A 24,242-nucleotide genomic window follows, 5' to 3' on the forward strand; every position below is an offset into this window, starting at 1 on the left:
GAAATAATACAGAAATGGAAAATTGAGTTGAACAAAATTGAGGAAAGTTCAAATATGCTTTTACGTCGATGGGAGAGACATGATGTGGACATTGATCTATACCTCGCTCAATGGTCAAAAAACACCATATCCTCTAATATCCAACAGCTACATGCCAACCATACTTTGGAACACACTGGGAAACTCGTAATCTATACGGATGGCTCTAAGCGCACTCTCATGTGCGAATGGAATACAGTTGCCGCACCATGTAGGTGCGGCAACTGTATTCCATTCGTATGTGGTTTTAAAATCTCTTCCACTTGAGTACAACATACTTTCTGCAGAATTATATGTCATCCAACTTGCATTAAGTGAAATATGTCAACAGTCATCACTTTCTGTCCTAATATATTCTGACTCGCTCAGTGCTCTATCAGCCGTACAGGGCAAACATCATTCTCGTCATCCTGTCCTACTAGAAATTGACTTTCTAAGCCGTAGCCTAGTGGTCAGGCGCGTGGGTGCATAAGTACACGTGCCTTGAGTGACCGGGGTTCAAGCCCGTGACTGCTGTTTCTTGTATTCTGTCTATCTTGTGAACTCCTCTGATCACTTGGTCGTCCCGGAGTATAAACAGAAAATTAAAAAAATTAAATTAACCTCTGTCAAAAAAGAAGAAAAAAATACTATAAAATAACTCCCTGCTGGATCACATGACACTCTGGAATAAAAGGCAATAAAAGAGCAGATAATGCAGCAAAGTCAGCTTCTGAACTGCCGAACAATACAAAGATAGTTCCATACTCTGATTTTAGACCAACTGTTATTAGAACATGTGAAGGTGAATGGGCCCAGATATGGAGAAATCAAATGAACAATAAACTGCAGGATATAAAACCAAATTCACAAACATGGGGCTCAAGCATCAGAAAAAGTCGCAGAGAAGAAGTAATGCTTGCCAGACTAAGAATTAGCCACACCCATCTTACACATTATCAGTTACTAGCTAATAAAAATCCCCCTATTTTGGTGTGCCCACTCTTCAGAAATTCCAGATTCCTTTGCTTCCAGAGTTTATGCAATAATCAGAATCCACTTACCCTTCAACAGATATTAGACAACACTGGAAATCTAGATGAACTGTTTAATTTTATTCGGCAAATCCAATTTGACAAACAAATCTGAAAAAAATTGATTTATAAAAAAAAGAAAAAAAAAAAAACCTGGAAAGACACATCTTGGCCTTTGATGCCCTTGTGTCTTAAAACCCTTAAACAACAATAACAAAACAGCAACAATAATAACAACTATCTCAATAGTTCATCTGATATTCATTTAGGTTTAAGCCTTGAACAGTATTTCTTTGTTGGTACGAAAAGCCTAGTTGCTTCTTTGATTACTTCCCTGAATACTTCCCATTTAGAATTCGCTGTTGGTAACATCATCAGTTGGTCCTACCGCACACAATTTAAAAACTGTCTGATACCTCTGTAGTCACACTTAGGAGAACAAAAGCCTTTCCCTTTACCCTTGACAGTAGTTATGTCTTTAATTAAATTCCACATTAGTACACTGTGATCACTGCCATCAAGCGGGTCTTTTACTTGCAGATTCTGAATGCATGCTGAACCACTGCTGATAATGAATTCAAGAATATTGCTTCCTCTCGTTGCTTCCCTAACATGGTGCGGTAGAAAACAGTCATCCAAGAAATCTATAAAAGCCTTGCACGTGTGGAAGTGACAAACCCACCAATTTCAGTTCAAATCCTCCATTATAAGACATTCTGGTTTATTGGCCCACTCTATTTCTCTGTATAGCTGTTTGGTATACTCATCACAGTCATTAGGTCCATAACACACTTCTACTCTCAATTTTGTTTTCCTAGTGCTTATATGACACCAGACTGACTCAGCATTGCACTGGTCACCTATGTTGACTGGATGTACAGCCTTAGATTTAATATGCATCTTAACTAAGAGCATAACCCCTCCACATCTCCGTTCCTGTCTGCCCTTTCTGTATATACTGTACTCTCCATATTTAAATTCGGCATCACTTATGTCTAAGTGACACCATGCCTCTGGTATCCCTACAATGTCTTCATTTGATGACTTAATCAATACTTCAAGTACGTACATCAAATTTATTTACAATGCCCCTCGCATTAGAGTACATGCACATATTCTTACTCTTAGTACCTCTCATGTATTCACTGGTTCTATGATGACCCACAGCAGGGCCTGAAATCTCCGACACTTTGATTTCCAGGCTGCTGCATTCCAATGGAAGCAGAGCAAGAATCGCCTTCACCTCTGCCTGCAGGTCTTGTTAATCTGGAAATCTGTGTATCACCCCAAGCTAGCAGTTTCCGACCTACCTACCCCCTCAGACCTGAGACAGGAAGTAAAAATTATGTGGCACATGGAACAAGTAATGAGCATCGTGTCAACCACCGACATGGTGCCAAAGCGCCTCCACGAGAACCTAGCAGCAAAATAGGCCTCCCTGAGAACACTTACATGGAACTCCGGAAGGCTTGTAGGACAGTTAGAGAGTGTTCCTCAACAAACAGTAATAATAACAATAATAATAGTAACCGGATACTAACAACCATCCAATGCGCTGGATACCAATATCTGTCTTGGGGTGGGGGGGAATCCCATAAAAGGAGAAAAAGTATTTTAAAAATGTTTTTTTTTAATATAATCTCCTCTTTCTGTATATACATAAACATAAATATATGCTTAATATCAATATTTGTGAATACATGTGGTTGTGTTTCTTTGAGATCAGCTAACAATGCAATTAAGTTAAATTTGTCAACTTCAAACGATATGTCACAGTACAAATTAAGCTATGCCATTTCTTCTCTCAAAGAATTATCATAAAATTTTTATCAACTTTTTTTTCATAAATTTCAAACTTAACCATTTGAAACTCGTTTATCCTATAGCAGGGGTGGCCAACAAGTCGATTGCGGCTTTAATTTCGGTCGATCACGAAGAATTTTAAGTATATATATTAAAAAGTAGATTAGTCAAAATCTAAATGTTATTATTATGCGCCCCACTGCATACGCTTATTACAAATCCTTTGAACCACGTGACTACTCTTGTCGAAGCGCAGCCAAAATTTACCCAAAAGGATGATGAATTCCGATTTTTTGAGTTACCACTGTATCATTCACCAACAATTGTTAACCAGCAAAAGATTAAATACTAAAAGTATTATGGACATAGCTTTCGAAATCGTGAATTCCAACAGAGGACAATCTAATCAAAGGAGACTTTTCAAATTGCAACTCGATGAAAATGAACCAGATGTGATATTACACACAGATGTGAGGTAGTTGAGTCGGAGTAAGTTTCTACAGAGATTTAGAATTTTGCTGAATGAAATATATTTGTTGATCAAAGGGGAGATGATTTTCAGCAGCCACAAGATACGAAGTGGTTGTGTGATCTGGCTTTTTTGGCAGATTTTACCAGTAAATTAAGTGATCTGAATTTGGAATTACAAGGGGAAAAAATGTGGGTGACAGGATTAGTAGTATTTCTGCATATAAATATCAATTTTTGTCAATGGTTAAGGATCTCAAGGAAAAAAAATTAGATCATTTGCAAAAATATCCTGTTTTTGGATTTAATGGTGAGACATGTTTCTTAAATTGAGAAAGTTGTGGATGATTTTAAAACCACATTCAGTGATTTTAAAACAATTGAAGGCATTGTTAAATATATTTCTTATCCATTTAATGTCGACTCAGATACGAAACAAATTGCAGAAAAAATCGCTGAGATTTTTCACATGGAGAAAATATTACTTGAAAATGAAATTATTACATGGCGAAACGATATCTTCCTAAAAGCCAGATCATCATCAAAAAAGTCTTTTGGAAATATGTTTGACAAGAAAAGTACCCAAATGTAAAAAAATGCAGTGAACTTTTCAATTTCTGTTTTGGTTCCACATATCTATGTGAATTGGCCTGTTCTTATTTGAAACAAACAAAGATGAAGAATCGCTCTACTCTTATGGACTTGCATTCAGGAGATTCTTTACGGTTGGCCTCATCACAGTATGTCCCCGATTTTGAAATCTTGGCAGATGGCACGAAGACACAAATTTCACATAAATTAAAATTTTAAATACGTGTGAATTTAAATTAAGAATTCTGTATTATATTTAATTTTAAAATTTACAAACAACATTTTTCAATATGTGTTGATTAACTTTTTTTAACCATGTGCGATGAAATTCTTGAGATGGTAGATCGCGGCACATTTTAAAGAAATAAAGTAGAACGCATCACAAATTAAGTTAGCCACCCCTGTCCTATAGGAATTATGTTTTAAAATTTTCATTTCGTTCTTTGGGACATACGCTCAGTTTGCCCAACATTTTATCTAAATTGTTTACTCGGTAGACAGAATATACTTTTCCTGAAAAATCGACAACACTTTGCACGCATTTAGATTAAACAAAAACCTTTCCTGCCAATTTTCTCTTGCCTTCTTGTTTACAATATGGAATTTAAAGCTCCCACATAACATTTGTTTAACAATTTCTTTTCCGTTTTAATGTAACTCAAAAATCTCTTTAATACGCTCGATAATACGTATTCAGCATAGCTCGATAATGAAGCATAACTGATTTTGGTAATTTTCGAGAGATATATTTTGTCGGAGATCTTAGGCCCGGAATGAATAAGTCCCCCCCCCCCTCTTCCTTCCTACAGATCTTTCTCAACCCAGCGAGGTGGGATATATATATATATATATAACAAGGGTACCTCTAACTATATTTTTGTATGGGTTGTTATACCCCTGACTGTTATATCTTGGAGAAATAACCTGTTTGCTATCCCATGATACGGCACTGGACCAAGCTAGAAATCCATGTTCCAGGTCACCCTTTAAAGGTTGTTTGTTGTTAGGTTTTGTTTCTAAGGAGGCCCTTCAACCATCCCGGATCCCCTTGGAAACCGTCCGTTTTTTTTTGTTTTTGTCTCTCTCTCTCTCTCTCTCTCTCTCTCTCTCTCTCTCATGGTTTGGCTCTGATTCCGCATGCTACCCCTGAATCCTTGACAGAAAACCATTTAAAATAGCACAAAGTATCATTTTTAACACTCTGTATAATGCATTCTGGCTTCAAAATTATAGAAAAACATTTAATAAGTGTTGCACCCAGAACTTTTATTTGGGGAGGGGGTAAGTCTCGTATATTCCACACTGGTAGCTTTTAGCCCGCTTTTATGCATCCGTTTCGTGTCGCGCAACAGCCGACGGCAAAATGTCGTCCGTTCTGTAAGTCACCGGGAACAAGTGGATCATTTTTATACTCTGTCGTCCGTTTACGTTGTCGTTGCGTCCTGAAAGACATGCCATCGTGTAGTATAGAATGCCAGCGGCCAAAAGTTGCACGAATTTTCTAAGTAGTCATGGTATCTAATTGGTCCTTTTATGCAAACGCGCCACTTGTCTGTCATGCGATGTCTAGACATCAGTGCTGCCAACCGTTCTGTCGAATTTAAACTAATCTTTTTATAGACTTACCTGAGAGTTATTGCCAACATTTCCTGTGAGAAAATGACAAGCCTTGCACCAAATCTTGCCTAGCTTGAATCTTTCCTTGGAATTTGACCACCAGCTCATCAAACGATGCTACAGACATTCTAAAATAATTTAAAAAACTTGTCTGCTAAAAACTAAAATTAAGGGACAACTCCCTTAATTTTCCATTGAGGTTACGAAATTCCCCATATACAAATCTAGCACTGTTGATGGGATGAACGGCCCATCTTCTTTTTCGTCTTTTCACTGCAAGGAGCCGATACGCAAAATAGATCACGCACGGATCCATCTTCCACTCTCCAATGCGAAAGGCACTGGCAGCACTGATAAGATTTGTCCATCCGCATTGTTTTTTTGACGGACGACAAATATTGCTTGCATAAAATAAATCTAGAAAACGCGCGGCAATCTGCTGTCGGCTGTTGCGCGACACAAAACGCATGCATAAAAGCGGGCTTACATGCGTCGACACAATGACAGTAAAATTTGGTAATAAAAAACAAAAAAAATAAGTTATTTCTTTTTTTAGCCGACCAACCCGCGACTGTGTAGTATGAAAAGATTTTAACACCTTTCCTGCTGGAACAGCATGAACGTTTTGTACACTGTAATTTCGATAAAGCTGTTTTTTTTTTTTTTTTTTCTTTATATTTTATGGTGACTTTGGCTTAGAATCAACCAACCATGAGTCTGCCTTGCCGAATAGTCCATACGCACTTGCGTCTTTTCCATAATGGGTAATCCGGTCCTGGAGCCGTCCTTTGCAAAGCTGACGACAATAACAGGTATTAACATTTGCAAGGCCAGATGATGCTATAAAGCGGACTTTTTCTGCATCAGCCAAAAAATAAAATAATAATAACGGGAGTGCGACCAACTAAATTCAAAACTCGACATACTTGCCAGGCGTGAGCGAATCTCTGAGAAAAGCGAGTTGATACTCTAGAGAAAATTCAATCTGGGAGTTCGTCAAACACTCAAGTGTCTGACATGCCGGGCGAAGAACTTCCAAATATAACTCCAGAAATGGATCAACCGGTAAAGAATGCTTCGCTTCCGCAGGAGGTTGTCGTAATTAGAGACGGAACTGTAAGAGACAAGAAAGATATTGTGTAAAGAAAGCCAGGTGGCGTAGAATCAGGGCGCAAATATTGACCATGTTGCGAACAATTTATCAGGTTGTAATGGCTCTAGCTGATGCAAGGTTGATACGTGTGAAGACAATGATTTAAAGCTTAAACGAGGAGGCATTAAGGATTCAGGGAAAACTGCTAGCTCGGAGGGTTAAGGAAGTCCGCACACGATCGACTCAGATTAATAGCATCAAGCAAAATTATATTTGCATCCTCTCTGAGAGCGCTTGTGTGCAGCCATTGATTACCCTGACTACTGAAAAGGAAACTGTAACAGAAGTAAAGTCCACCAAAACTATAGGACCATATGGGGGGAGACATATCTAAGTAACTAAAAGAGATGTATCAGGGCTGTCAGAAGCAATAAAGTACAAGACTTAATTTTTGTATACAGCAAAGCCAGAAGTAATGTAAACAAATTAAACGAATTTGAGCTTTTAGTAGTAGTAGTAGTGGCAAATGATGCAAGAAAACAAACTATATAGCATCAGCCAAAAAACCCTACACACTTCACTCATCCATACCTTCCAGAAATTTGTGTAGTTCTTTCAGTGAATACTGTGTTCAAGGAGATAAGGACAGATGGAGGGGGGGGGGGATTGATGCTTCTCATCAAAAGAGCGAATAAATTAAATATGTCCCGTAGTTGGTGTAGTGGAGGGTCCATAGAAAGACAACCATAAAGGGCTGATGAGTTGAACAGATACTTCTCATCGATATTTATAATAGAAAGCAAGCTTGAATCTCTGGGGGATGTTAAAGTCAAATTGTCGTAAAATAAGTGGTACTCATGTAATGATCTCAGAAAGCGACTGTTAGAAAAGATACTGAAGTTAAAGGAGAGCAAAGCTCCAAGAGTTTATGATATATATTCAATTAAAATTATAAAGGTTGCATGTGAATCTATCAAACCGCTAAGAATGTTAACCAGAACGTCTTCACACTCTGGGAAGATCCCCTTGGACTGAAAAAGCGCTAATGTCTCTCCTTTACACAAAAGTAGAGGAGTTAGGTAACCATATGCCAGTGAATTTGACTTCTGCCGTGGGGAAGATCATCGAGTCTGTGGTTAAAAATGCAATTCGGGAACATCTTGACAAAATGGTATTTTGAATAGATCACAGCTTAGGTTCGTTAATAAGTGGTCATTGGCAGATTACTACGAAATAATCATTAAACAGTTGGATGCAGGTAACAATTTTGATACCTGTATCCAATAATATGTACCCAGTTGTAAAAAACAGCCAGTTGTATAATTTAATGACTTTATTAAATTAAGTGTTTAATTAATTTTAACGATTTTATTAAAACTTTTGATATGTCCCTCATAGAAGGCTGCTATACAAACTAAAACCAACTGGGATTACTGGTGACATTCCACCCCGGATCGTGGGCCGGCTAAAAGATAACACAGAGGACTATCATAAACGGTCAGTCTTCAGAATGTACTCGTGAAACAAGTAGTGCCTCTCAGAACTTGGCGTTGAGTTCCATTCTGTTTTTAATTTTCGAAAACGATATTGACGAGGGTATCCAAGGGGAGTTATCAAAATTTACTCAGAACTCATTCGAGGGTGGGAAGGGCATAAACAATTCAAGCCAGGCCATGATACTTCAAAAACAGTTGGATTGGTTGCATATGCATACATGGTCCCAAAAATGGCAACTAAAGTTTAATGCTTCTAAATGTATGGTTATACATTTGGGGAACAGAAGTACTGGAGTCATATATATATATATATATATATATATACAATATATATGGTAGTTGGGAGAAAGCTAAAAATGGTTCAAGACGAAAAAGATTTAGCTATTACTATTCAACCTGACAGGAAATTTTCCATGCAGTATAAACAGGCGGCTAGAAGGGCATAAGGTGTCTCGTTCATGATTTATAACGTCTTTGCTAGTAGGGAAAACGATAATTATCTCTCTATACAAGATGATGGTTAGACCACATTTGGAGTATTGTACTCAGTTGTGGAAACTCACCTAAAAAGATATCGATACACATGTAAAGAACGACTTAGAAGATGTGGAAATCAAGTCTGACTACGTGAAGTCCACGGGGAGATCTGAATGAGCTGTATAAACCGCTGAATGAGTTCAGTAAAATAAATGAGGAAGGTCTGTTCTCCCCCGTAAGTGATACAACAACCAGGAGGAACAAATATAAAATAGAAAACTGGATCTTGTGAAATTCACCGACGAGCTGCGGGTTTTCGGACGCTGGAATGAGTCTTCCCAGCGTAGTAGAGACAATGAATCCAGTAACTGCAAAGTAAATTTGGTTGGTTACTTTGTGAGAATGGGAATAGCATTCGGGAACATCTTGACAAAATGGTATTTTGAATAGATCACAGCTTAGGTTCGTTAAAAAGTGGTCATTGGCAGATTACTACAAAATAATCATTAAACAGTTGGATGCAGGTAACAAATACACTGGTTTTTTTTGGTGATGCAGAAGAAGTTCACTTTCTTGTATAATTTGGCCTTACTGATAATAGTAATAATAAACTAAAACATAAAATAAATAATGCAACTACCATTCTGCTTTGAACTTGACTAGACTCACTGCCTCTGCCACATTGGGAGTCATTTTTATTTCCGAATTTTCTAATTCAGCTGTAGGAAAACATCTGAATCATTAAAGAGACGGGGCTCCACAACACTCCTGTAATGAAGTGAAGTAGCTCTTGTTGAATTTTTATCTAATTAAATGATGGGCTCTAGTCTGCCGAAGTCCCTCTATCTTAAGAGCCAGGGATTTTTTTCTTCTGGGGATTTTTTAAAGACTATATCTGCGTCCGTCCGTTGCCAACGACACAATAATAACTCAAAAAGTGTGGCGGAAGATTAAATTGATTAGAATTGGGAGATTAAACGAGTAGTTCGAGTACGAACTACTCGTTTCGCTCTCACTGAACTTGATTAATTTTTCTTAAAACTTTTTGAGTTGGTCTTTCAGATGGTTTGTATTTCTTAACTGTATCTTTAAAAGTACTTTAAAGAATAAAAACAAATGTAAGGATAATTTACGCACACGTTGCGTTATATATTTACTGGAATAAATGCATAATGCCTTAAATTGCTAAGTGTATGAGTAAGAGATATTGCTAAATTGAGATACATACTATTCCATCATTAAAGACTTGTGCCCGAACTCATCTAAGTCCTTTACAGAATCACCTCTGTCTGACAAATCAGACCCTCCAGTAGTAATATCTACAACACATAAAATGTAATATAAAAACCATTAGTGCTTTAAATAAGTAGATTTCCATGTGTGAAACAATATATTTAGAACAACATTAAATGAATATGGGTAGAAGTAACCCCAGTTAGGGTGGTAGAAGTAACTTTCTACCACCCTAAGTACCAACTGTGTGGTACTTAGGGTGGTAGAAAATGAAAAAGACCTGGGAGTAATTGCTGGAACAAACTTCCATCTGTCGTCGTGGAAGTTGATAGGTTAAATAAATTTAAGAAGGAACTGGACGAACATTTAGAGGGAATGGCTATGTGAATTTTTTTTTTTGGCTGATGCTACATAAGCTCATATGCTTGCTTTCTTGCATCACATGCCACGATTACTATTACTAAATAGAAACAATCCTTCTCTAACTGCCATCAGGGTAGTGCTAATCTACGTTTAATGCTAACTTGCATGAAACAATGCGCTTATAGCCACAGACACCACAAAAAAGTAAGCACACTTTTTGTATAATAAGATTTAAGACTATCTCATCACGACCGCTTAAAAAAGGGTGGCATTGGCGGCAAAATGTTATTGGTTTAAAACCCTTTAGGTTCTGTAGTCTTGCATCTAATTTTCCATTCTTTTGGTGGGGAGTCTGCCAATGAAATGTTTCATGCGAATATTCGGATAAAATTTAAACATACATAGAAAAACGAAATTTCTTGAATTTATTCGGGCTACCCACGTCCACAACAACAACACCAGATAGAAGGTTGTTGCAGCAATCAACCACCCGACAAACGGGTGGTTGATTAGATGGATAGATGAACGAAGGCAAACCTCCGTACATCTATCCTGAACCATCCTTTCTCAATTTGAATTTATGTGATCCCCCCGAGGGGGTGTAGTCTCGGCAAGACGAAGAATGTCATTCACATTCATCTTACTCAATCCATTCAAGACCTTAAACATTTTGCCCTCGTGGGTTGCACATTTGATAGAATCGCCGTCGTATCCACGCCGGGTAGAAAAGACCTGAGTTCGAATCCCGTCGATGGCGTGAGGAATTTTTATGGGCCTTTTACAACGTGGCTGAGTTAGTTGGTCTTAGGCGAGAGTAGCATGAATTTTCTGTTTTCTGGACGGAAACTCGAGTAAAAACCCTAGTTTCCAACAGACAGAACAGAAAATCGATCACAGAACACACAATATGTAATGTATTATACCGCGCAATATGTCGTCGATGCGCCTAAAACCATAGCTTAAACACTTCAATCAGATCACATCGGAGGTGCCTAGTCTCCAGGCGCTGCATTTTGCGGAACTGCAGCAATGACTATTATTGCTGGTCAAGGAACTCTCTGACTATCTTACAGATGTTCAGGATCGCGGCTTTCTGGAGTTCCATGTAATTTTCTTCTGGGAGGCCTATCGCTGGCAGGTTCTTGCGGAGGCTCTTTGGAACTATGCCGGTGGTTGACACGGTCGGTGATCGGGATGGTCATTACTTGAATATGCCACATTTCTTTGACTTCCTGTCTTAGGTTTTTATATTTCCTTTGTAAATGATCTTTTCATAGTAGGTTTTCTGGAGATTACTATCCATTTATTGACAGAACATCCCTATACAGAAATCCATCAAGGAGGGCGGTACACTTTCATTCGCCAATACTTACGTAAAAATATGAAATTATAATATATATAATCAAAACAAATACATGATTTTATACATACAGCTATATACACTGCTAGCTGACTCATGAGAATTATATCTATTATACAGTCTTTTCAGAGCATTAACCAAAGTCCTCTAGAGAGTTTAGAGGGCTCTATTTTAACTGCTTTACTATTGAATTGCTGTACTGTTCCTTTTGTACTATTAAATTAACAATGCATTGGCATCAAAATAGCCTTGATAATCTGTAGCAGCGTGCCTTCAATGTAGAAAATCATTGTAAATATATTTTATTTACTTTATATCGAAATATGGATCTTTTCATTTAGGGCTTGTTGCAAATCTGTAGAGAGTTTCCAAAAGATTAGTAGTAGTGGATCTTTTTGAATTACTGTATGGAGTTGGAGAGGCTTGTGTCCAAAGCATTATTGCGTTATTGCTGGGAGAATGGTTTTTCTGAAGAGATTTAGTAGAGCACAACTGATCTATATGGGCAGGAAGTCAAAGGCGTTTTTAGAAAGAGGTCTACAAAATAGTAATTCCATCTTTGCGGAAGGACTCCATCTTTCAGGATGTTTTGGGACGTATGTAATAATACCTCGACAATATAGGTACTGCATATCTTTAAAATAAACAATGGGGAACACGTTGGGACCAATCGTACATTTGTTAGGCAGGGAAGTTAAACTGCTGCTGATGAGATTTTCTCTGGAAATAGAAACATTGGATAATGCAATCCTAGACTAGACGCCAATCTCTCGGTGTAGTCCTCGTATCCTGTCCTCCAGCCGATTTTCTTGACCGTTTCTGACTATACCCACTGTTAAATGTCTTTCAAAGTTCTCCCTAGCCCAGTGTCTGAATGTGCTTTCTTCCATTTCAGATTTTGTAGCCATTTTTTCACTATTCTTTTTTCAATATTTTAATTTTTAAGCACCTCTTCATAGCGTGCCTTATTTTAAAGAAAATGCCTCTTTCTTTAATGTAGTCCGTGAGAATTTCTTTATTTCCTGATTTCTTCCATTTTCTATAAGCTTTTTTGGCAACAAAAACTGTTTTAAATACCCATCGAACAAAGATTTGGTTTTGTAAATAATTGTTATGTCTTTTGAGGAGTCCGTGTTGGCAATTAATAGGAGTACTTCCGCAATCAAGGTCGTAGCTTCTTCCATAGATTTATTGTAGAGAGCATTCCATTTATATGTTTAAGATGTTTTAAGATAATTTCAGATTTCACAAATTTGAGAGAATATGAAATTAGAAAGTTTTAAAAATGAAAATACGAATTATAACCCACTATCTTTAAATACAACGGATGTAATATGCTTTTTTTTAAAATTCATCATAGTTGAATTTGGTACGCAAAGCTAATTCCTTCAATTCTGAAGGAATTACTAAAAATCAATGCTTAAGGAATTAATATAATCGATAAAAAACTACAATCTGATACTTGCCTTTCTGAAACAGGTTTCGAGAACCATCCTTAGCCTTCTTGTAGAAAGAAGCTACACACACAACACTGTATATCTGCAAATGGAGAAAAATATATTCTATTGTGCCATCAATCATTATGTATATTGTTTAAATAGATAAATCATCAAATTCCATTTCATACAGAAATTTTTATGTTAAAGGAAACAAATATTTGTGAAAAATATACCTAATGTCAGAAAAATGTCCACTCTAAAAGTGGCATTATCTGAAAATTTATATGTCGGTACATCGCGGAAGATATATGCAAAAGATCAAACGAATTGTAAATTGGGAGTAAAAATAAACAGGATATAGATCACTTGAATGGTCATTGTGACAAATGCTCTTATTAGTGAAAAAACAAAAAGACCGAATATTGTTGAGTCCGTTTGTCGAAATGGATTTTAAAATACTAAGAGCACGTTTACGAGCGGCGTAGCCCAATTGAATGAGTTTGAACCTGTTTCATTGTCGGGGCTGGATGGTACACTCCGCAAATTGATCTTCATGCTGCACGAGATATTGGGCAGTTGGATGTTACTGAATAGCAGATTAGCAACAGTGAATAGCAGAATACGCTCACAGCAGTCGTACGGATTCAAGAGCAGCAAGACAAACACCAGAAAGTGAGGATCTAATGCAGCCATGCAGGCTCAGCTGACAGTTTCCTCTGAGAAGAATTACTGATGATGTTAATTCATCTTTAAGACATTCAATATCGAGAAGCACCATTAATAGAGGATCATATTGTGCATTCAGTCATCCTCACCCGCATCACCACACACCACCACATCTCATTGTGTACAGCGAATTAAGTGTTGCAGAGATAGAGCCAGACGGAATGAAAAATTTGGACGGATTGTTTTTATTGATGATTAAAGGTTCTGTTTGTCGGCTGATGATAGAAGGATTCGTGTTCGCAACGAGGTGCCATCTCATCTGTTTTTGCTCAAGATATTCTCATGGATTGATAGTATGCTGAAATTGTACTTATATCTGCCCTTTCTACAACTGTTACGTACACCTTTATTCCAACAGGACGGTGTTCGGCCCTCTATTGCTAATGTTATCAGACAGTTTCTTTGCAATATTGACCCGATTCTCTGGCCTGCTAGGTTCTTTGATTTGTCCTCTGTTGAGCTTGGGATGTATGAGCTACAGCTCGGGTAACCCGACTTAAAAACGTTTGTTTATGTGATACTGAACATTTTAAACTGATACGGTGCGTGCGATTCTCATATCTTAATCTTTTTACGTTAAAAATGTACCCATATGAAAATAATGGTAAAAAGTGATAGTTCAAGATCTGTTTGTGTGCAGTGCATTTACTCATTTCAGTAAATTGCTGTGTGAATTTCAGTTGTGTGCAGTGCTCATTTCATCATAGTTCTTAAGGATCGTTTTCCTGTCCGATTAATTTCTTGTCGTTTACCATGAACATAGACTTCATATTCGCGGGACTTGCACCAGCCGATTTCTGGTTAAGATACCTAAAGTTCACAATTTATACTGCAGTCTTCACAATACTACCAGAATCGAAAGCGGCTTCAATTAAATAAGTAACAACCATTCAAGGAGAAATACTTTAATCACCGTTTCATTATATCACAAATGCGCAGTCATTTTGTGACATTTTGTACCAGTAATAGTTTACTGACAATCATTTTATGTCAGTTTGTTTATTTGTCATAATGATAATCATCTTAGTGGAGATTATACGAATATGGGGTAGGACATTTCAAGCGCATGCTTGATGTAGGAATATTCCAAAATTTCTACTGTCTCGAATAGCACTTTGAGAAATTGTTATTTTATAGTTATATAAAATAACAATAGTATAAACTGAGTATAAATTCGGAAATATCGGCTACACACAGGAACCATATACTTCAAACAGGATACCCAAGAACTGACTCATTACAACCCGTCTAGCCGACGGGCCAAAAACTCCCATATGCCAACCAGAGAGTTGTAAATGCAACTCTCTGGCTTACCCTTTAGGAATTCTTCAAATCTGCTTTTACGGGTTCCGTCTCAGTGATGATTACATTCAAACTCCATGCGTGTTAGAAATGAGAACACACCAGAAGAAATCATTCGGCAGCTGTGAACTAGGTATGACGTAATGATCTCCCGTGGCTTCCTCTATGGATCTTGTAGTTGAGGATGACGCTTGCCTTTAATGGCACCTAAGTATGAAATTAATAATATTAAGTGAGTTATTAAACTGAAATTTGGCCAATTAAGAAAAATTCAGTCATTGGTTTCTATGGTCAGCACTTTACGTACGCACGGTCATTGGTTTCATTCAACCTTCAAAGTCTACATAAGATGTCCACTGAAGAAGCCATAGACGAGATTTCGCGGTTACTCTTGAATATCGCCCGTCTAGGAGCAGCGAAAATATTAAAGATCTCAGACAGAGCGAACTCTTGGTTCACTCCACAAGTTAAAGTTATGTTTAAAAAGAAGCAAAAGCTATACCGAAAGTGGAAAAGAACTGGACACCCGACTGATCGGACAACGTATAAATGCGAAAGGGCAAAGTTCATTCGACTGAAAAGACAAGCATATTTTGAGGTTATTAAGGAAAAATTAAAAAAAGGAAAGAGAATAGTTAGCAAGAAAAAGAACAAAAAAGAAATGACGGACCAGCTGTTTAGAGAGTGGACAGAAGTCACATTCGGAAAACCTTTGAATGAAAAGCAGAAAAATTGTGAGGAAAACATCCGCGAGATGCAGAAAATGATTGAAAAACTGATGGATCCCACTGGCACTAACCGAACTAGAGATAGAAACATATTACGTGAAATTAATATCAGCAGGGAAAACTTAAAGGAAGCTATTAACTCGATCCCCAATAAAGCAACGATCGGGCCGGACCAGTTCCCGCTATTCATGATAAAAATATGTAGTGCTTACATAATCGACCCGCTCCACCACCTCTTCCAAAGAATACTAACTGAGGGGGTTATCCCGAAAACATGGAAGAGATATTACGTAAAACCAGTTCCAAAAATAAACAATCCTAAAACCAGTAAAGATTTCAGGCCCATCGCAATCGGATGCTCTCTGCAAAAAGTTTTTGAGAAAGCAATCCTCAACACCGTCAATCAGCACTGCTTTGGGGACAGGCCAGAATACTTACATTCTGTGCTTCCTGGAAGGTCGACTATAACAAATTTAATGAAGACTCTACTCCGAATACAGCTAGCTTTAAACAATAAACAACAGTTGGACATCGTTTTCCTGGATGTAGCAGCAGCCTTCGACAACGTCTCAATTCCAGCTATAACAGTAATCCTCAAGGAGTATTTCCTCATTTCAGGAAGCACTTTAAACATTCTCACTAACACCCTTCAAGAAAGACAAATTATCGCAATAAACGGGAAACAAACAGCAACTTACTGTATCTCTAGGGGAGTACCTCAAGGGGGCGTATTGTCCGCCACCTTCTTCGCAATAGCACTAGCCCCATTTTTAGCTCAAAACTGTGAGCAATTTATTACATATGCTGACGATTTGAAATTTTTTGTAATCTCCAAAGAACAAGAAACTGCACCCCACCTATCAGAGGAAGCAAACAAGGCAATCAGGAAACTAGAAGAATATCTGCACTACATTGGCCTGAAAGTTAATGAAAAGAAAACTGCCCAAATGACCTTCACCAATAAAAAGAAGAAAAATGAAATTACGATTTTCGTGAACAATACCAGAGTCCAAAAATCTCCCGCACATGTTGACCTTGGCCTTAAGTGGGATGACGGATTAAACTTCATACCTCACTTCGAATACATTAGGAAAAAGACATACGCAGCACTGTGGAGCACTAGACAAGAACTCACCGGTCTCCGAAGCCCTCATCTCATGATCCAATACATCCTTAAATGCGTTACACCGATTCTGTTGTACGCATCGACTATCTGGTCATCGGCCCCTGAGAGCAACATCAAGGCCTTCTTAGGAGTAGAATACTGGCTCCTGAGATGGCTAAACAAGATTACCGGGAAACCGTTTACCATCTCAAGAGCGGTCTTGTCTGCCAATCTGGACATCACACCCTGGAAGTATATCATCACAACCAGAAACATCTTAACTCTGGCAAAGCTACTAACGGAGAGAATAGATTCGCCGAAAGTGGGAAACGTGATCACTCGCCCCCGGATGACACGACCGAGAATAAACAGAGAAGAATCAAGTCTCAAGTGCCAACTGACTCAATTGGACTCTCTGGGGAGATTTTTTCCCAGCAAATACCGTGAATTATTTTAATGATTTAAATATAGATGCAGAGAAACTATGTACAGACAAAATGTATTGGACAGAAATATTTGGTAATGTGTACCGGCAAGTACAAATATAATAAGAAGACTAATTTAATAATTTATATAATAATATAAATATAATAATTTATATAATAATAATAATAATAACCGATTTACAGTCAGTTCAGTCGAACGGGTTGTTAAAATGTATTAAACTGCTGTGTGTGTGTGTGTGTGTGTAAATAAAATCAAGTAAGACTGTCAGAATCACGCAGTGTCTGTAAATTGAATGGTCAGTCTGCCTGTTTCCCTGGACCATAAACCAGAATTGCATATTTTTTGTTCGATTTTACTGGGAGAAAAACCGTAATCTTTGCTAACATCGACTAACTCGTTCAAGGTATGGAAAAAGCCAATAAAAATTCCACCCTTTCTTGATGGAATTTAAAATTAGGCTTTTTTTCCAATTTTTTATTTTTATTTTCAAATAGCATTTTTATGTTAAAGAAGGTGGGGCTATCCTCAATTTGAAAATATATTGGTTTTGGAGCTTTCATGTGGAAAATAAGTTGTAGTTACCGTGCATTCTTTGAAATTTGGTAGACAATTTTGTGTGTCTGTTTCGCTTTTTTATACACTGAGATAGCTTTGTATTAGGAACACCCCCCCAACATAACATTATGCGCAGCATCTGCCTCTAGTGCCTCCACATAGCTCGAAAATGGGCCAAAAGTGTGACCTAACAGAATTCCAACGTGAGATGATTGCTGCAGCCAAGTTAGAGTTGGCGAGTATCTTGGACACAAATGCCTAGTGTTCTTGTACATTTATATGCCTCAAGAGTGAACCAACAATGAAAGGATCACCAACCAGAAGTCCCATGTCTGCGCAGGTAGCAACAGTGGTATCGTCACCGTCCTCCCCACATCGGATGGAAAAGGCCTGGCTTTGAATCTCGTCGATGACGCGAAGAACTTTTAAGGGCTTTTTTCATCCGTTACTGAGTTAGTCGGTCTCTGGCGTTGATAGCAAGGTTTTTTCCCCTGAAAAACTCGGTTTTCGTCCATCAAAGCAGGCAAGTCGACCAGAGAACACACTCAATTTGCAGACACAGTGCACATGGATAGTTGAAAGTAAATTTCCAGGTGACCCTAATATAATAATAAAAAAAAACCCAAAAAAAACTAGAGGTCCCATGCAGGCAGCCGTGAGTTGTTGATAAAAGAGGCGAGAGGAGGAGGAGGATGCAACGTATCACAGTGGAGCTACTGAACAACACAAGGCCAGTTACTTTACAACATGGAAGGTTTCGTGTTATAAAGTTGAAAAATAAGAGTAAGTGACACTAGCACGGCTGAGACAGTGCAGCCGACGGCACATCGGACATGATAAGCCGTTTTAAGTCATCCATTGAAAAATGGACTACTGAAAACGGATTACTTGGTCTGATGAATAATGTTGAAACGCAATTCATTGCGCCATGCGGACTGATAGGTGGGCGTGTGGGGGGGGACTGATTCAACACGAAGCACTCGAACTCTGCTACACGAATGGGGTTATACACCTCGGTGGGGACAGCTTAATGGTCTGGGGCATGTTCGGATGGGAGACTCCATGTCCCGTGGGACCTGTCGATCAGCTCATCACTGCAGATTCCTATATATGCCCGTTATTTCTGATCATGGACACTCATTTATGGTGGATATCTTTCCAGATCACCAAGGCATCTTTCAACAAGATAACTATGTCATAGGGCTACAGTGGTTTTGGACTTTTTTTCAAGAGTATTCCAGCGAGATTCAACCAGTTGTAAAGTGTCGGAGATCCATATCATCTTTTCAGTAATGGCGGTGAGATAAACGAGGAAGGAATATATAATAGTGAATCCCACAATTATTACAGGTAGCAACTAACACTGACAACCGGATCTGTGTGAGAGAGAGAGAAACTGTAATAGCAAACCACCATTCTCTTTATCGAAATTTTATTGAACATTATACTCATTACCCATATTCATTACCCATATTCATTACCATATACCCATTACACCATTCTCTTTATCGAACATTATACGATGCTTTTTTTTTCACAATGTCCAAAAATCGATTAGATCGTTTGTGTGCTTGAAAGTGGGCTGATTTATCATTCTGTAAAGAACATTTTGAAAGCAGAAGTAAGGCGGATACCACAATATGTGTGAAAGCTTTCTCTAGAGGATTGTAATCAAAGGGTGAAATTTGTCAAAAATTTCACCCTTTGATTACAATTTCACCCTTTGATTACAAAAATTTCACCCTTTGATTACAATTTTCCTACTGGCCACTTCGTTTAACAATCACAACTGTTATGAGAAATCACACAATTCGAAGGAAACAGTGGTGAAAATCCAAAGTCGGCCCATATAATAGTGTGGATTATGTATGACAGAATTCACGAACCATACATTTTACAGAACGCGATGAATTCAGAACGGTACCTCACCATGCTTCAAAAATTTGTTTTTCCTCATGACATCCTTACCCAAACCCTCAAGAAATGATCTCTACGCAGGACTGCGGTCCACCACAGGAATATTTCGGTATTCATGTGAGAAACTGGCTTGACATTAACTGAGACTGCTAACCACATCCGTTACCTGAATCTTAAAATTGACTCTTCTTACCAGTTCTAAGACTCTGATTCTGTAATGTGTGTGTGTGAAGAAATACCAGTGTTCAATAACAAAGGACGGATCAGTCTGACTGATCCGTCCTCTGTTATTTATTTACTTTTATTTTTATCTGTAGATTTCAATTTCCTGTTCTTTTTATGTACATTTACTTTTCTCTTTACATTGAGATTTATACTTCAAGCTTTTGCACCCTCAGACATGTTTGATTGCTGTTTTGTAGCTGAGAGTTTAGTTTTGTAGCTGTTTTGTAGAGTGGCATGTGAGGTGTCCTGGATGGATTTTTTTTTATTCTTTGGCTGTCCTACAGAAAAACTTTCCCAAAGAAAATCAAGGCCTGTGTTAACTATAAGAATTTATTACGAAGGTGACTGGCAGTGTTCCTGTGGTTTTCGTTTACATTCCACGGAAAACGTAGATTGCGAAACGTTGTTGGCAATGTTAGTGCCCATGATGAGATTTGAATATGTGTGAAGTAAATGGTATCATAACGTCTAACCATGATTGACTGATTAAATCCTTTATGTCGAATAGTACTCCAATAATATATTTTTAAAAACTGGTATTATTGGAGTATTTTACATCGCTTTGCATAATGGCCTTAAATATTATCATTTTAGCATCTCTAATATGTATAGCTGTTTGCAGCGAAAAATGACTACAATGAATTGATTAATAATGAGTTGAATTGACATCACCACATATAACAAAAGTACGAAGTTGTTATGAGGAATTTCATTCAGTAAAAGATTATTTAGTGAATTAGAAGTAGACTTACCCTCAAGACTGTCAGAAATCCTACAACTACGACTACCAGAATGTCTATACTTCCACAACTGGACTGCAGAAATAAATAAAAATTTTAAATAAGCTACCTTCTAGTTTCAGAATTGTACATTATCATGAGTTAAAATAAATAAATATTGTGTTTATACTCCAAAAATACGTTATCACAGACTTTTTTGTATACTTAATGATACACTCTCGCCTGAAAGATTGAAATCACGTTTCATTTTGATTAATTTTCAAAGTTTTAATTAAAATAGCACTAACTTGTTTACCAATTTTTATTAAAATATTTTCTATCTATAAAAATCAAAAACTTAAATAATATTTAAGAAAATTCCAGAATATTCGAGAATATTCCAGAAAAACGCCCGAATGTGATAGAATACTGTAGAAGATTCCTGAATGTGGTAGAACGTTGTAGAAGATTCTTGGATGTGGTAGAACGCTGCAGATGATTCTAAAATATTGTACAAAGGGGGAGTATTATTTCAGTATTATAGAAGATTGTTAATAATTCTAGAGCGTTTTTCAATAACATAAATTGAGGAGCAAGAGCTGTAACTTATAAAATCGAACACACGTCATTCAGAAAGAGAGTTTGGTGTTTTGTGTGTTTCGTGATAAACGTGGCAAGACATAAGGAACTAAGTGTTGAAAAAAAAAAACTGCTATTATAACTCTGTATAAGGCAAGTTATTCTGCAAGAAGTGTTGGCGTTTCATTTAAAGGAGTACAAACTACCATTCGACGACTCAAGGAGACTGGCAGTTTAAAGGACAAACCACGATCAGGACGACCGCGTGTAACAACGGAAGCACAAGATAAGACCATAACACTGATTTCTAAACGCAATCGGCGCATCTGAAATCCGAGCTGAGTTCAGCAGGAACAGAGAAACTTCCGTATCTACATCCACTTCATTATAAAAAAAAAACATGTCACGTAGCATTTAATAAAACTGTAAAATCGAAAAAACTGTTAGCTTGGAATAAGAGCCATCAACATTGGACAATTAAAGAGTGGAAAAACGTACTGTGGATATGAATCCAAATTTGAAATTTCTGGATCCAAGCATAGAATTTATGGGAGACGATCACCCGAAGAAAAAATGGTGCCATATTCACTTTGTGGAAGAAATTTTAAATTACCACAAGACAACGACCCGAAGCACAGCTTTAAGATGTGCAGGGACTTTCTAGCAATTAAACAGCAGGTGGCGTATTGTAAATTATGGTGTGGTCACCCCAATCGCTTGACTTAAACCCAATAGAGCTTTTAAGGGATTATTTTGACCATCAATTCCATAAAGTCTGCACATCTTCACAAATTTTAGGAAACCTTGCAAATCACTTGGAATAATCTTTGTCAAGACACTGCTATAAAATTAATCGGCAGAATGCCACATTTCTGCAGGCAGTGATAAAATCTTGTGGAGGATATATTGATGAAATTAGTTAACATTAATGATTTCAATATTTTTTTGCTATAAATTTTTCGATGGTAGTAGTGGCATGTGATGCAAGAAAGCAAGTGTATGAGCTTATGCAGCATCAGCCAAAAAAAAAAAAAAAATCACACCATTCCCTCCAAATGCCTGTCCAGTTCCTCCTTAAATTTATTTAACCTATCAACTTCCACAACGACAGATGCAAGTTTGTTCCATCAATTAACCACCCGCTGGCTAAAGGCAAATTTCCGCACGTCTATTCTACATCTTCTTTCCTCAGTTTCAATTTATGCTCCCTTAAGTTCGTAATCTGAACAAGTGGAAGGATCCCATCAGAAGTCAGCGTGCTCAACCAATTCAAGGCCTTATACACCTCAATCAGATCACCGTGCAGGTGCCTAGTCTCTAGCCACTGCAATTTGCAGGACTTAAGCCTCTCTTGGTAAGAGGATCCCTTCATTCCCCTCACCAATCTTGTTGCCCTTCTCTGTACACGCTCAAGTAAATCTACATCCTTCCTAAAATGAGGCCTCCAGATCTGTACGCAGCACTCAAGGCGTGGCCTGACCATTGCCTTATACAGAGGGACAATCATCTCCTTTTCCCTGCTAGCAAAATTCCTATATATCATTGACAAAATCCCATGACCTGCCCTGGCAGCCTGTCTGCAATTCTCAGAAAACTTCATATCTGACTGCACAATTACTCTCAGGTCTTTTTCATTTTCTACCACCTTATGTGTAGTACCACACAGTTGGTACGTTTTTCTGGGGTTACTTCTACCCATATGCAGTACTTTGCATTTGTCAAGGTTAAACTTCAGTTGCCACTTCTTAGCCCATCTGCCCAAATTTTCTAGATCCTGTTGCAGTAGCACACTGCCATTACTGTCATTAACAACCCTGCCAACCTTTGTATCATCTGCAAACTTCGACACTAAGCCTGATATACCTTCATCAATATCATTGATAAATATACAAAACAACAGTGAACCCAACACCGAGCCCTGTGGGACTCCACTAATAACATTAGTCCACGAAGAGCAGCACCCATTGATTACCACCCTCTGTCTTCTCCCACTTAACCATCCTTTTATCCATTGTAGCAACTTACCCTTAATATCATTCTGCTCCAATTTGCACAATAGTCTTCCATGCGCAACAGTGTCAAAAGCTTTCCTGAAATCCAAATATATGATATCAAAATTGTTTTTTGCATCCAGTCCCTTTGTAACCACATCATAATATCCAATCAAATTTGTCAGACAAGGCTTTCCCTTAACAAACCCATGCTGTGTTTGAATTATTGCTGCAGTCTTGTCTAGATGATCCTGCAATGCATCTTTAACCAGTGACTCCAGTATTTTACCCGGAACAGAAGTTAAACTAACTGTTCTGTAATTACTCGTGTCACCCTTCGATCCCCCTTTGTGAATTGGGGATGCATTTGCACATCTCCAGTCCGTGAGGATCTCCCCTGAGTGCAAGGTTAATGATTCCAAACTTTTAGGGAGACGTGCATCTAAAATTGCAATCTCAGACTGTAATAACAAAACAAAGGAGTAACCCAACTCTAGCAGGGTACTTTACTCTGTAATGCGTCAAATGTAAGTAGATGCCATGGAGATTGAGTGTGCATTCAAGTTACAACTGTAATCAAAAGAGAACCGCTAATTCTGAACTCTTCAATGACATCAAATTTTACAGTGCGAATTACATCCAAATTACTTGTGCTGTCGATTATTTTATTTTATTTTTTTCTTGGCTACATTCATCCACGGATAGATGGATGGGAAGTGAGCGTGCCTTGTTAAAATAGTCCAAGTGTGGGCCATTTGAATTAGTCCTGTTGTTTGTCTCTCATATTAATAGCACATTCGAACTCACCCCGTTTTGTGCTGACATACCCTAAGATAATCAGCGTCGTCTATGTACTGTTGTGTTTGTAATAATGTGTTTATTTATACTCGATAGCTTTTTTTCTTTTTTAGTTTGTTTGCGGAAAATCTCGATTTTCCCGGGGAGGGGGACATGCA

The 24,242-nt window shown here is 37.8% G+C and overlaps 1 protein-coding gene across 1 annotated transcript in view; it reads right to left on the reverse strand.

Moving 5' to 3' along the window:
- The window catches only part of LOC150087147 (uncharacterized), a 62,239-nt gene that overhangs the window by 11,303 nt on the left and 26,694 nt on the right, over positions 1-24,242 (reverse strand). The window contains exons 6-9 of the mRNA XM_090372385.1: positions 20,750-20,812; positions 13,020-13,092; positions 9,826-9,916; positions 9,614-9,694 (exon numbers count right to left, since the gene is read on the reverse strand). Coding sequence (XP_090228511.1) covers positions 9,614-9,694; positions 9,826-9,916; positions 13,020-13,092; positions 20,750-20,812 — 308 coding nt within the window. The remainder of the gene's footprint in view (positions 1-9,613; positions 9,695-9,825; positions 9,917-13,019; positions 13,093-20,749; positions 20,813-24,242) is intronic.

Source organism: Mastigoproctus giganteus, chromosome 4 (assembly GCF_048544385.1).
Source record: "Mastigoproctus giganteus isolate SK-2022 chromosome 4, ASM4854438v1, whole genome shotgun sequence".
Lineage (NCBI taxonomy): Eukaryota > Metazoa > Arthropoda > Arachnida > Uropygi > Thelyphonidae > Mastigoproctus > Mastigoproctus giganteus.